General features: G+C 50.2%; 1 protein-coding gene across 6 annotated transcripts in view; it reads right to left on the bottom strand.

The window, feature by feature from the left end:
- LOC137450429 (ATP-dependent translocase ABCB1-like) overlaps positions 1-14,378 on the bottom strand; it is a 42,373-nt gene that overhangs the window by 13,609 nt on the left and 14,386 nt on the right. For all 6 annotated transcript variants that reach the window (XR_010989583.1, XM_068156948.1, XM_068156949.1 and 3 more), the window contains exons 11-18: positions 13,475-13,585; positions 10,204-10,329; positions 9,851-10,054; positions 9,306-9,476; positions 5,953-6,114; positions 3,488-3,655; positions 1,392-1,538; positions 325-429 (exon numbers count right to left, since the gene is read on the bottom strand). Coding sequence is in view for 5 of the 6 variants with exons in the window: in XM_068156948.1 (XP_068013049.1) it covers positions 325-429; positions 1,392-1,538; positions 3,488-3,655; positions 5,953-6,114; positions 9,306-9,476; positions 9,851-10,054; positions 10,204-10,329; positions 13,475-13,585 (1,194 nt within the window). In the remaining variant the exon portion in view is untranslated. The remainder of the gene's footprint in view (positions 1-324; positions 430-1,391; positions 1,539-3,487; positions 3,656-5,952; positions 6,115-9,305; positions 9,477-9,850; positions 10,055-10,203; positions 10,330-13,474; positions 13,586-14,378) is intronic.

The raw sequence follows: 14,378 nt of genomic DNA, 5'->3' as shown, positions 1-14,378 counted from the left end.
TACTCAAGACAGGAGTTTCCAAACCTGGTCTGAACCTCTGCTGCCAAAGCTCCCATCAGCACTACCAGTGCTGGCACTGTGGAGTTCTCTCGCTCAGGTTGTGCTGAGACTTGGCCCTTTCACCTAAGCCCTCCTTTGCTGGGAAAGTGGGGGTCAGCTCACAGCCCTGGGACCATCTGAAACCTTTTCTTATGCTCTGAACCTACCTGACAGTGAAAGCCCATTGCTGTTTTCCTTCTGCTTAACACGAGGGTGTTGAGAACTTAGCACAGCTGAGCTGGAGTGTCCCAGACACTGTGAACAACTGCAGCAACAAAAACTTACCTGGAGAAAGCAGGTGACAAATGAAATGAGGCCAAAGCCTAAGAAGAGCAGTGCATATGTGCTGTTTGTCTCCCTGATGGCAGCCTCTCCTTTCTCTACAAACATCTAGGAGACAAAAAACCCTGCAAATTAATTTCCTGAAGGAGCACTGTGAGAATTTCCCCTCTCACACTCAGTTTGTCTCTCCTGCACTGTCAAAGCCACAATAAGATTCATCACTGGGTTATTACAGAACCAGAGAACTGTGGAGGTTTGCAAAGACCTTTGAGATCATCAAATCCAACAGCTCACCCACATCTCACAACCCCACCACTGCTGCTCAGCCACTGCCGCTAAACCATATCCCTCAGCACCACATCCAGGGATGGGGCCTCCACCACCTCCCTGGGCAGCCTGCTCCAGTGCCTGAGAACCCTTGCTGGGAAGTACTGTTCCTGATGTCCAACTTGAGCCTCCCCTGGAACAACTTGAGGCTGTTCCTCTTGTTCTGTCACTTGGTGCCCTTTGACATCTTTCCAACAGCGTGTTCTGACAGAAAACCTTTACAGCTTCCACCCAGTGCCACTCCAGTGTCTCTTGCTGGAGAATGGAGCTTCACTTTCTAACTCTGGACATGCAGCTGTTCAGAAATTCTCTTGATAATGCAAAGTCTGCTCAGCAGTCTTAGTTCTCACCCCTTTAATCTTGTTGCTTTTGCACTGCCAGGCTTGAAGCCTCTGCAGCTCCCCTGGGCAACCTGGCCCAGTGCCTCACCACCCTCATGGGCAAGAATTACTTCCTCATGGTTCATCTCAATCCAGCTTCTTCCAGTCTGAAGCCATCACCCCTTGTCCTGTCCATCCATGCCTTTGTCTGAAGTCCCTCTCCATCTCTCCTGAAGCCCCCTTCAAATCCTGTAAGGCTGCTCTAAGGTCTCCCTGGAGCATTCACTTCTCCAGGCTGAACAAGCCCAACTCTCCCAGCCTGCCTCCACAGGAGAGCTCCTCCGGTCCTCTATCCAAGCCATTAGGAGATAATGACAAAAAGGAAAAGCACCCAGGGAAGATTTGCACATCTTTGCTACTCACCCCTATCACATCTGAGATGATGACTGAGAAGATAGGTTGCAGGGCCCCATTGACAATTGCACACACAGTTCCAACGACAAAATATGGCCACTCAGTCTGGGTTAGAGCCATGATTTTGAAAAAGGAAGCTGGAGGTAAGTTCTTGTCCTAAAATAAAGGGATTTCATCAGGATTAATAACATACAGCAATGGAAGGAAGAGGGGGAAAGCATGGGCTTTGTGATGAGCTCCTTAGTCCATGGTGGGAGACTGGGATGAGTGAGGGTGGGGAGACACTGGAACAGGTTACCCAGGGAGGTTGTGGATGCCCTTTCCTGGAGGTGTTCAAGGCCAGGTTGAATGAGGCCTTGAGCAAGCTTGGGCTGGTGGGAGGGGGTCCCTGCCTGTGGCAGGGGGTTGGAACTGGATGATTAGAAGGTCCCTTCCAACCCAAACCCATTCTTGGATTCTATAATCTTTAAAAATCATTAATTATGCTGCAGAAGTTGTTACTGTTGCTCAGTAACCAAAATAAATAATGTAAAAGAAGAAGGAGAAGGCCAATGGATGTCATAGTATCATAGTATCAGTCAGGGTTGGAAGGGACCACAAGGATCATCTAGTTCCAACCCCCCTGCCATGGGCAGGGACACCCCACACTACATCAGGCTGGCCAGAGCCTTGTCCAGCCTGCTCTTAAACACCTCCAGGGACAGGGCCTCAACCACCTCCCTGGACAACCCATTCCAGGGCTTCACCACTCTCATGGGGAAGAACCTCCTCCCCACCTCCAGCCTGAATCTCCCCACCTCCAGCTTCATTCCATTCCCCCTAGTCCTATCACTACCTGAGAGCCTGAGAAGTCCTTCCCCAGCCTTCCTGTAGGCCCCCTTCAGATACTGGAAGGCCACAATTAGGTCACCTGGGAGCCTTCTCTTCTGCAGACTGAACAGCCCCAACTCCTTCAGTCTGTCCCCATAGGAGAGGAGCTCCAGCCCTCTGATCATCCTTGTGGCCCTTTCTTCCAACAATAACAATTTGAGCCTTTTCCTGAAGGGTTTACTCACAAACCTTGGGACTGTCATAGAAAGGGGGACCTTAGAGCTGCCTGCCAGTACCTGCAGGGATCCTCCAGGAAGGCTGCAGAGGGACTTTTCCTGAGGGTGTCTAGAGACAGGACAAGGGGGAATGGTTTGAAGCTGAGGCAGAGCAGGGTTAGACTGGAGCTGAGGAAGAAGTTCTTCAGTAGGAGAGTGGTGAGGGTGGTGTTGAAGACCAGGCTGGATGAGGCCTTGAGCAGCTGAGTCTAGTTTAGAGGTGTCCCTGCCCATGGTGGGGAGGTTGGAGGAGATGAGCTCTGAGGTCCCTTCCAACCTGAGCCATTCTGAGCTTCTATGACATCTCAAATAACACAGGAGTAACTCGAGCCTGGAGGCTGTTTCCACAGAGCTCTGGGTGGCTGTATCAGTTTATCTAGCTTTCAGCAGACACATGTGCTGCTCTCCCACACTTTCTTACCAAGTCACTCCCTGCTGCCTGGGATCAGTCTTGCTTATCCTGTTAGTTATGGAAAACAAACAGGAGGAGGAGAAATAAAAGAGCAGGAACAGACCTCCTCTACTGCTCTGAGAGTTGTTGTTTTCTTCTGTTAGAGCAGTGAGCACAGGAGCCTGACCATGTAAGGCTCCAAAAGCAGCACCCCATCCATGTCATCTGCAAGCACCATGGCCAACACCTGTTGGCTTTTGTTAGCAGAGTCACAGACTGCACTGGTTTGGAAGTGACCCTCAAAGCTCATCTTGTCCAGCTTTTCCACTGTCAGGGTGACAGAGCCCTGCTGCCCAGAGGCTGCCCAGAGTCTCCTTCACTGGAGACATTCAAACTCCACCAGGATGTGCTCCTTTGTGACCTGCTCTAGGTGATCCTGCTCTGGCAGGGAGGTTGGACTTGATTTTTGGAGGTCTCTTCCAACCCCTCACATTCTGTGATCTGGCACTGCTGGACAATGGGGACAGAGCTGCTGTCAAATCCCAGCTCTGTTAGGTCTTCCAAACTCACATGGAGAGCTCACCAGGAGGAGGAACACGTATGAGATGCAGGGTTACAGAGGCACTCACAAGCTGAGCATCTTTAGCATAGGGTTGGTCACTCTGTCTTCTGAGCCTCCTCAGGCTTTTCCGAGTGGATTGTCTCTTCGGCCTGCTCAGACCTGCTCCCTCCCACGCCTCCTCTGAGGCAGCTGGGCCATCACCTTCTTCCTCTAATGGATCCTCAGCTCCTGATGCCTGAAACGAGGCAGTGTTGATGACACCAGAAGTTGTTTAGGTCCATTCTAAGCTATGCTTCCAAATACTGATCAATTCTAAGCACCAACAAGTTAAGCAAATGGAAGATGGAGGAAAACAAGCAGTAGTCCAGAGCCCAAGCAAGTACTGAGGCTTCCTTAAGTGAAAACCTTACCAATGCATGAAAGCTTACATGGAGGGAAAGTTTTAGCCATATTGTCTTTTTTTGTCTGTGTCCTGAAAACATCCAGGAGAGTTAATAAAGTGAAGAGACTGTGGTAGTTTGGAAGGCAGGTCCTCCCTTGCCTCCCACCAGGGCAAAAAACCCAAGACTCAGACAGACGGACTGCAGAAGCGATGGAAAGTTTAAACGGAAAAGCAGTGAGTGGTTTACAGAAGCTACAAGCACAGTGGCAAAAGAGATCCCAAAGCATACCCAGAAGCCTCCCAGTATTCCCCTTTCCCCACCTGAGGGTACACCCAAAACCCCCAAGGCTCATTCTTCCCCCCCTCCACTGTTAGGCTAATCTCAGCTGGTCAGATCTGAGATTGCCCTTCCCCTTTCCCCTCTTGGCATTAAGCCTAGCCAGGCCTAAAAGGCCTTCAGATAACTCCCTCACTCTTACCAGACAGGAAGCATCTCCCACAAGGGCAGTGAGGGAAGAAAGAGGAAGTGTAAGACCTTGTAGATGGATTTATAGGGAGCAGAACATGATGGGAATGAAATACACAGCTCCCTGTGTCCACACACTGGGCTGGACACCCAGGGCACCAAAGGTGTATCTTGTGTGGTAGCAGCAGAAGACACCCAGCCTAAACTACCACAGAGACCTACTGGAAAGTCTCTTCAGAATGCAAAAATGGTATAAAAGAGCCTTAAACAGAATCAGAAAGTCAACAAGAAGCAGAGAATTGTTGGGTTGGAAAGGACCTTTAAGATCAAGGTTAACCATTAACCTAACACCACCATGGCTATTAAACCATGTCATGAAGTGCCATGTCCACACATTTCTTGAACACCTGAGAGTGTTCGAGAGGGAGCCACAAAACACAGGAGCCAAACTTTCAGCTGCTTCAAAGTTAAGGACAAAAAGAGAAACAGTTTGAGAAGTTCAGGAGCCAGCTTGGGAGCTGCTACCAAGGTTCAAGCTAGACGACGTTTGAATGACCAACCTTGAGAAGCCTAAGTCACTGAGCTGCTGGTGATTTGCAAAAGAACTTGCACAAGAGTGAGTTCTCACAACGAGGGTGGGAGGCACTGGAGCAGAAGGGTGTGGAGTCTTCATCCTTGGAGCAATTCCAGACTCAGCAGGGCATGGCTCCAAACAACCCACTCTGACGACTGAGTCCACCCTGTGATTGGTGGGGTTGGACTGGATAATCCAGCAAGGTCCTCTCCACTCTGAGTTATTTCACTCTATGGTTTGGAAAAGAGCTCTGGGAATCCATCAGCACCAGCCTCCCATGGCAGGGGGGTGGAATCAGATGGTCTTTGAAGTTCCTTCCACACCAAACCAGTGCAGGACTCTCTGATTTTGCTCAATGTGAATTTTTCTTAGCACAGAGCTTAGCACTCTTAGGGCAGCTTTCTTCTCCCTCGAGTTTAATGAGGAAACACTGCAAGGCTGGAGACACCTCAGTTTGGTCAGATCACAGATTGCATCGGGTTGGAAAGGACCCCCAAAGGTCATCTTGTCCAACCCCCCTGCACTCAGCAGGAACACCTCCAACTAGATCAAGGCCACATCAAGGGCCACATCTTGAGTGTCTCTAGGAACGGGGTCTCAACCACATCCCTGGACAGCCTGTTCCAGTATTTCACCACCCTCATTGTGCAGAACTTCTTCCTGATGTCCAAGCTAAACCTGTCCTGCTCCAGTTTCAAATCATTGCTCCTCATCCTATCCCCACAGGCCCTTTTGAACAGTCCCTTCCCAGCTTTACTGTAGGTCCCTTTCAGATATTGAAACGTAGCTCTAAGGTCTCCCTGGAGTCTTCTCTTCTCCAGGATGAACAGCCCCAACTCTCCTAGCTTGTCCCTATTGCAGAGGTATCCCAGCTCCCTGATCATCTTTGTGGCCTCTTCTGGACCTGCTCCATCAGCTCCACATCCCTCTTGTGTTGGGGGCCCCAGAGCTGGACATGTGGCTGCAGGGGAGGCCTCAGCAGAGCAGAGCAGAGAGGCAGTAACACAGAGCAGAGTTTGGTAACACAGAGTAGAGTTCAGTAACACAGAGCAGAGTTCGATAACACAGCATATGGCATGAGCTCTGAAGAGCTGTTGGTGGAGAAGCTACCTGCATGTTGACAAACTTGTAGTAGATTCCCTTCATCTCCATCAGCTGGCTGTGAGTGCCTTGCTCCGAGACGGCACCGTTCTCAAACACCGCGATGATGTCCGCGCTGCGCACTGTTGACAGCCGATGGGCGACAACCACGGTGGTGCGGCCTCTCCTCACCTGGGGGAGAGCACCATGAGAGCCCCACATCAGCATCCTCAGCTCGGGGACATTTACAGCTGGACAAAAGAGCCTGACTGAAGAATCCTCCTTGGAAACACAGAGAAAGGGCAAGGAAACTGGTGAGGGGGTTGGAGCAGTTGTCTTATGTGGAGGGGCTGAGGGACCTGGGGCTGTTTAGTGTGGAGAAGAGGAGGCTCATTGCTCTCTACAGCTCCCTGAGATGAGGTTGGAGTGAGGCTGGTGTTGGCCTCTTCTCTTAAGTAATTAAAGACAGTACAAGAGGAAATGGCCTCAAGCTGTGCCAGGGGAAGTTTACACTGGATATTAGGGTGAGTTTCTGGACTGAAAGAGTGGAGAGGCATTGGAACAGGTTGTCCAGGCAGGTAGAGGAGTCACCATACCAGGAGGCATTCAAGAAACATGTGGACATAGCACTGTGGGACATGGTTTGATGACTGTGGAGGTATTGGGTAGAAAGTTGGACTATCTGCTTCAACCTCCCTGCCAAGGTTGGACTTGATGATATTCTTCAATATCCTCCCAGGTTAGCTATCCAATTTTCACTAAAGCAGAAACTGTTCACCATCAGGCAAATTGTGACAAGTCTGCCCCGTAGCACCTCACAATACTGAACTGAAGCACTTGGCCATTTGACTCATTACACTGATTTAAAAAGCAGTTCTACTTGCTCTTAATGACTCCTGTGACTTCTCTCCCTGCAGGTGTTCAAGGCCAGGTTGGTCTACTGGAAGGTGTCTCTGCCCATGGCAGGGGGCTTGGAACTCAGTGATTGAATGAAACCCAACAGGGCTGAGTGCAGACTCTTGCATCTGGGAAACAGCAACCCCAAGGACCAGTAGAGGTTGGGGGTTGACTTGTTAGACAGCAGCTCTGGGGAAAAGGAGTTGGGAGTCCTGGTGGACCACAGGATGCCCATGAGCCAGCAATGAGCCCTTGTGGCCAAGGCAGCCGAGGGCATCCTGGGTTGGATCAGAAGGGCTGTGATTAGTAGGTCAGAGAGGTTCTCCTGCCCTTCTGCTCTGCCCTGGTGAGACCACATCTGGGCCCCTCAGTTCAAGAAGGACATCAAGGAACTGCTTGAGACAGTCCAGCACAGAGCCACAAAGGTGGTGAAGGCAGTGGAACATCTGCCTGTGAGGACAGGCTGAGGGAGCTGGGGCTCTTTAACTTGGAGAAGAGGAGCCTGAGAGGTGCCCTTATTCATGTTGATAAAGATGTGCAGGGCAGGAGCCAGGCTCTGCTCAGGGGTGTTAAATGTCAGGACAAGGGGCAATGGGTGCAAGCTGGAGCAGAGGAGGTTCTATGGGAACACAAGGAAAAACTTTTTCACTGTGAAGGTGCTGGAGCCCTGGAGCAGGCTGCCCAGAGTGGTTGTGGACTCTCCTTCCCCTGAGACTTTCAAAATCCACTTAGATGCCTTCCTGTGTGACTTGCTCTAAGTGATCCTGCTCTGACAAATCAGTGTGAATGTCCAATGACCCAACCCAAACTCTGTATAACCCAGTTTGAAACCCTTCAGTTAACGTTTGAACTGCTAGAAGAAAGGCATAGGAAGTGTCTGACAGTTAGGCAGTAAAAGAGAAAGCTTTGATGTGTAAACCTCAATGAACTTCCAGCCAAACCTGCTATCTTCACATTTCCCATTGATTAGAAGAGCTGGACATGGCAGCTGTTCAAATCACCCTGTAAGAACCAGTGGGCATTTGCTTGGTAGTCTGAAGGCTTCACCATGTCTGAGATGGGCTTTATAAGTTAGAATCACATCAAGATGTAGAAGAAAATCAAGTTAATTTGCTTAATTATTAAAAGCAGTACAGCCCATCCACGTAAATAGCAAGCTGAGCTTTAGCAGAGCTTTCATAGATCCAGTCACAGAATCATAGAATGGGTTGGGTTGGAAGGGACCTTCAAGACATCCAGCTCCAACCCCCTGCCATGGGCAGGGACACCTCCCACCAGCCCAGCTTGCTCAAGGCCTCATCCAACCTGGCCTTGAACACCTCCAAGGAGGGGGCATCCACAACCTCCCTGGAGCATCCTGGCAAAGTCTGCAGGGAAATGTGGTCCCCTCTAGAGCTGCTGTAAACCCTTTCTAGAGGAGCATGCACAGCACATTGAGGAAGGGGAAAAGTAGGCAAAAGATGAATACTTGGACCATGAGCTTAGTTTGCTCTTGCTTAACATCAGCAATGTCAGGGCTAGTCTAGTCTGAGCAAGTCTCTATGGCATGCTGTGCAAGGAACATCAGCAAGCAGATTCATTTCACCACTGACATATTTTCAAGGTAGGTGGGAGAGGTGAGAGGCCAAGGAACTTGTTCAAACCAGTGTGAATTTTTTATATTGCAGCACACAGTTGGGATCCCAACAAATATGTCTCCATCAGCAGTTCTCCATGAGGCCTTTTGTGGGGCATGAACTGGGAGGGAGATCAGTGCGTGGGCTGCCTGCTGGGAACAGTGGACAGAGCAACCCTCACTGCAGTCAGTGGCATTTACACATCCAAGTGAGAATGAGGGACTAAAACATCCCTGAAGATGAGAAAGCAGAGTCTGTTGTCTGCCTGAGAGAGTTGGGACTGTTCAGCCTGGAGAAGAGAAGACTCCAAGGAGATCTTAGAGCAGCATTCCAGTACCTGAAGGGGCCTACGGCAGAGCTGGGGAAGGACTTTTGACAAGGGCTGGGAGTGACAGGACAAGGGGCAATGGTTTGAGCAGGAAGAGGAGAGATTTAGACTGGAGACGAGGAATAAATTATTGACAGTGAGGGTGGGAAGACACTGGAATGGGCTGCCTGAGGGGGCTGTGGATGCCCCCTCCCTGGAGGCATTCAAGGCCAGGCTGGATGAGGGCTTGGAGGCTGGAAGGAGACCTTTGAAATCATCAAGTCCAACCACTCACCCAGAACTCACAAGCCCACCAGTGCTGCCAGGCTACTGCCTCTAAACCACATCCCTCAGCAATACATCCACACAACTCCTGAAGACCTCCAGGGATGGTGCCCCCACCACCTCCCTGGGCAGCCCATTCCTGTTCTGAGAAGAAATTGTTCCTAATATCTAACCTGAACCGCCTCTGGCTCAACTTGAGACCATTTCCTCTTGTGCTGTCACTTGGTGCATGTGAAAAGAGACCAAGCCCAACCCCTAGAGAGCAGAGGAAGTCTGACCTTGTCGAGCGCAGCCTGCACGACCGACTCGCTCTCGGTGTCCAGGGCTGAGGTGGCCTCATCCAGCAGCAGGATCTTGGGGTTGCGCACCAGGGCCCGGGCAATGGCTATTCTCTGCTTCTGGCCCCCGCTCAGCTGGGCTCCTCTTTCTCCAACCAGCGTCTCAAACTTCTGCAAGACAACCACAGGCATTCCCACAACACTCAGGGGCAAATCCTCTCTCCAGAGGAGGGAAGGGCAGAGAAAGGGCTGGGTGCTGTCCGCAGCCATGGCAGCATCTTCTCCTTCCTCTCCGGGGGAAACAGCCTCTTGGAGGCCTCTGCCTGATGGGTTGTGTCCCTGCAGCTCTCCAGCAGCTCTCCAAATGCTCACCAAGCCAGGACCTAAAGGTCTCCAGGGAACACTGTTCTCAAAGCTTCTGAGGAAGCTCTGCAGAGCTCTGCACGTTCACAGCTTCCTCTCCTCTCAGGAAGGCCTTCTGAGGAAGCCTGTGGCACAAGAAGGCCTAGGAGGAAGGATTTGAGCAGCAGAGCTGCTTTGCTTACGTTGGGCAGCCTCATGATGAAGTCGTAGGCATTGGCTTCCTTGGTGGCTTTCTCAATCTCCTCCATGGTGACGTCCTCCCGGCCGTAGCGAATGTTCTCGGCGATGGTGGTGGCAAAGAGCACAGGCTCCTGGTTCACCACCCCAATCACCTCCCGCAGGTACCTCACGTTCAGGCTCTTCAGGTCCTGCCCATCCATGGTCACCTGGGCACGAGGCAGACGACAGCCCCTGCTGACTGATGGCTCTGGCCAGGGCAGGCTCTGCCAGGCCTCTGGGACAAGGGCAGTGAGGCCAGAGGCAGAGCAGCAGCAGCGTTGGGACAGGGAGCAGGCATCTGCTGGAGGGACCTTACCGTGCCCTCCTTGGGGTCGTAGAACCTCTGGATGAGCTGAACTGTTGTGCTTTTCCCACAGCCACTGCTACCAACCAGGGCCACTGTCTGGCCACTGCTCACCTTGAGATTCAAGCCCCTCAGGATCTGTGCACATGGGGAAGGGAACCAAAAACACAGCAGCAAGGCAAAATGTCAGTGGCAGAGAACCCCAGCTACTAAAGGAGAAGAAATGCATGTGAAGTCATGGAAGGCCTGGGGTGGAGTTTATGGAGTTTGACTGCACTGGGAAGATTCTTCCTTCTGCTCATCCCTTCAAAACATGGCATTTCACACCTGAAGTGAAGGTTTGCTTTCCATGCAAACTCACTTGCTCCTCCCTCAAGCAGTTTGAGGGTGGTTGTGGTGATGCCAGGCAGCAATCCCTGCAGATGTAGAAGAGAAGAACTTTTCCTCTTACACCACTGTTGACCTACTGGAACCTCTCACTGTGGCCTTCTCTAAAACTCCAAGCAGAGAGACCTTTGTAGACCTCTGTGCAAAGAGAGGAAAGGGAACCTGTGCTGCATGCTTCCTTTTCAAAGAAAGAACACTTTTGGGTTTGCATATTTAAATGGCATGCAATTTCACTTCCACTAAGTCAGTTGGAGGCCATCATGAGGACATTCACAGAATGGTCTGGGTTGGAAGGGACCTTGAAGATTATCTAGTTCCAACCACCTGCCATGGGCTGGGACACCTCCCACCAGCCCAGCTTGCTCAAAGCCTCAGGGAGGGGGCATTGACCTGCAGGGAGGGGACATCCACAGCCTCCCTGGGCAACCTGTTCCAGTGTCTCCCCACCCTCACTGTCAAGAATTTCTTCCTCATCTCCAGACTCAATCTGCCCTCTTCCAGCTCAAAGCCATCGCCCCTCATGCTGTCACTCCCAGCCCTTGTCAGCTTTCTTAGTGTCCAAGGGGGGAGAGCCAATATTCCAGTCAACTTCTGCCAGGACTCCTCTTGTTTTAGTTCACCAGGGAAAACCAAACTGCAGTATTACCATAACCTCTGAAAATTTGGCATTTTAAGGAGAAATATTTTGCATTGTGAGATTCAGATGATGTCAAAAACCAGCAAGTGTGAACTAAGCCAACTTAATTGAAATCCTCAGGCTACCTTAGAACTCCAGCAAAAGGCTTTCTTTTGCAGGATTTAGTATGGAAACAAACTTACTACAGTGTTAGACACTTACAGGGGAGCCAGCTCTGGAACAAGATAAAAGCTGCGAGCCTGAGCCAGGATTGAAGATGCAAATGGGAACATCTCACTGATTTCAATCAGCTTGGGGCCAAATATTTTGTCCTCTGCTGAACTGGGAAGAATGAAGCATCTTCACGGTATTTTCTCACACACAAGGATGCGAGATAACAAGTGCTAGAAGATGGAATGGTCCTATCTGAGGGCATTGTGCAGGATCCGTCTGCATCCTACCATAAACTAACACTAGAGAAGCAGCCCAGCTAGAGCAAATCCTGCTGCAATGTGGTTATGACAGTAGCAAGCCTGGCACAGCCACTGCACACCAGCACCTTGTCTTGAGCAGGTTTTGCAGCCCTTGTACCTGCAGGTGTCACACGGGATGAATTCCCAGCTATTGATGTCAGGTCTACCTGCACATGCACGGTGAGGTCCTCTGCTCTGCTCTGCTCTATCTTCTTAGCCCACACTGTTAGCAGCAGGCACAGGCAACCTGACAGCATGCAGTGGTGTTTCCATCAACACATTCTGTTGCTTTGCATCCTCTGCTCTCCCTTTCCATTTCTTATGCAACATCCTTCGACCTTTCTCACCAGGATTAAGAGCTGAAAAGGTGCCATCTGCCACAGAGGACAAAACCAAGCCCCACAGCCCTTCTCTAATACCAGATAATCTTATAAACAAATTAGAAACCTGGCACAGCCCTGACTGGGAACAGTGCTCTTCCTAGGCCTAACAGTGACAGCAGTGGCAGCTGATAGAAATGCCAAACTGGTTTTCATAGATTCAGAGAATCACAGAATGGTTTAGGTTGGAAGGGACCTTCAGGATCATCCAGTTGCAACCTCCTCTGCCATGGGCAGAGACACCTTCCACCAACCCAAGGCCTCATCCAGCCTGGCCTTGAACACTTCCAGGAAGGCGGCATCCAAAACCTCCCTGGGTAACCTGTCCCAGTGTCTCCTACCCTCACTATCAAGAATTCATCCTCATCTCCAGTCTCAATCTCCCTTCTTCCAGCTCAAAGCCATTGCCCCTTGTCCTGTCACTGCAAGCCCTTGTCAAAAATCCCTCCCCATCTCTCCTGTAGCCCCTTCAGGCACTGGCAGGCTGCTCTAAGGTATCCATGGAGCCTTCTCCAGGCTGAACAGCTCCAACTCACTCAGCCTGTCCCCATAGAGCAGGTGCTTCAGTCCTCAGAATATCTCCTCTGGACCCACTCCAACAGGCCCATGTCCTTCTTATGCTGGGGACACCAGTGTTTAATTTTCATCACCATGCAGATTTTAGTCATCTCTTCAAAAACTCTTAGGCTGGGATATTTAATTTGTCTACTTGTCTATTTACTTTGTCTATTTAATTTGTCTTGGTTAAAGGATGACTAAGAGGGTCCTGTTCTTCTGTGCCCTCATCTTCCACCCAAAACAAAATGGGAAGAACTCCCTTTTGGTAGATTAATGGCAGAGAACTTCCCTCACCCTGGAGATGATAATTTTCCAGTTTTTAATAGATCTTTAAGAAGTGCATTTATAAGAAATGCATTTTCAGAAATCATTCAGACCCTTTGCCCAGCTCATTGCATCAGGACCCCCCTGGCTGAGAGCTCCCCAAGCACTCACTTCCTTCACAGGGACAAGTTTTGCATTGCAAATACAGTTAAGGAGCTGTTGGATCTGCTGCCAGGTTCTCAGGGAAATCCTTTTCCCAGACTTAGGATGGGCTCTTTGACAGATCAGTGTGGTGCTAGAACATTTCCACTCAGTCCAAATGAGCACAATGCCAGTGAGTGGGGGTTATTAGCTTTGGGACTGGTAAGGATTTCCAATTTTTTTAGCTTTCAGAGGAAACCTAATGGAGTTATGTTTTGTTTTCAAAGGTTGGCTCTTGATGGAGTTAACTGGCCAGCTCTGGCTGAAGTGTGTTAGCAGCTCTAGAGCAAAGCAAAAGCCTCCATTGTTTCTAGGACTTGAAGAAAAAAGAAAATTATAGCAATTGTTCTTCTCTGAGGCAATCAGGCTGCCTAAAATGGAATCTACATCACCTTCATGCATACCTCAGCATCTGGCCTTGCAGGATAACTGAAGTAAACATTTTGGAATTCCAAATTCCCCTGAACGTGCTTTGGTTTATAGCCAGCATTGGAGGAACTGTCAATCTGAGGCTCCTGTGAAGAAAAAAGGGGGGAAACCCACGTTGTTTAGATTCATAAGCACACCTTAGTATGATACAGGCTATGACATCTTCCCAGTAATGCCACCAGACACAAGGCACAGCAGGCAGCACTGTGAAGCACCTGCAACTGCTCAGAGATCCATGAAGCTGACAGTCATAGAGTCATAGAATTATGTGGGTTGGAAAAGCCCTCCAAGATCATCCAGCCAACCATCAACCCAACACCACCAGGGCCATCAAACCACTTCCAAGTGCCATGGCCACACATTTCTGGAACCCCTGCAGGGATGGGGACTCCACCACCTCCCTGGGCAGCCTGTGTCAATCCCTGACCACTCTTGCAGCAAAGAAATTTTTCCTCATCTCCAACCTAACCCTCCCCTGAAACAATTTTAGGCCATTGCCTCTTGTTCTGTCACATCCACATCCAACCACTGCATACCAGGAGTAATCTGTGTCTATGTTTATACCACTTCCTGTAGCAGACAGCACAGAGGCCTAGGTTTTAATGCTTTTGCTGCCATCCCTACCCAGAGCACTTCAGAACTGGGAACAATGAACTGATAAGATTCAAAGGCAGACACACAACTTGGGTAGACAACCCAGACTTAGTTTTAAACCAGCATGCAGTCACTATGGTGCTATGGTAGTAGGCTTACAGCACCTTACAGGTGCCGTCCAGTATGTCCTAGTTTCCAGGCCCAGCCAGGCAGGATGGCCTGTAAATATTCTATCTCAAACCAGTCCTTCTTGAAGGCTGTTATTGGTATCTCAACTAGTTGCTG

The sequence above is a fragment of the Melanerpes formicivorus genome, unplaced genomic scaffold (assembly GCF_026170545.1).
Source record: "Melanerpes formicivorus ecotype bairdi unplaced genomic scaffold, bMelFor1.0.p_v2 SCAF_35, whole genome shotgun sequence".
In the NCBI taxonomy this organism is placed as follows: Eukaryota; Metazoa; Chordata; class Aves; order Piciformes; family Picidae; genus Melanerpes; species Melanerpes formicivorus.
This window is presented reverse-complemented; position numbering and strand designations above follow the sequence as displayed.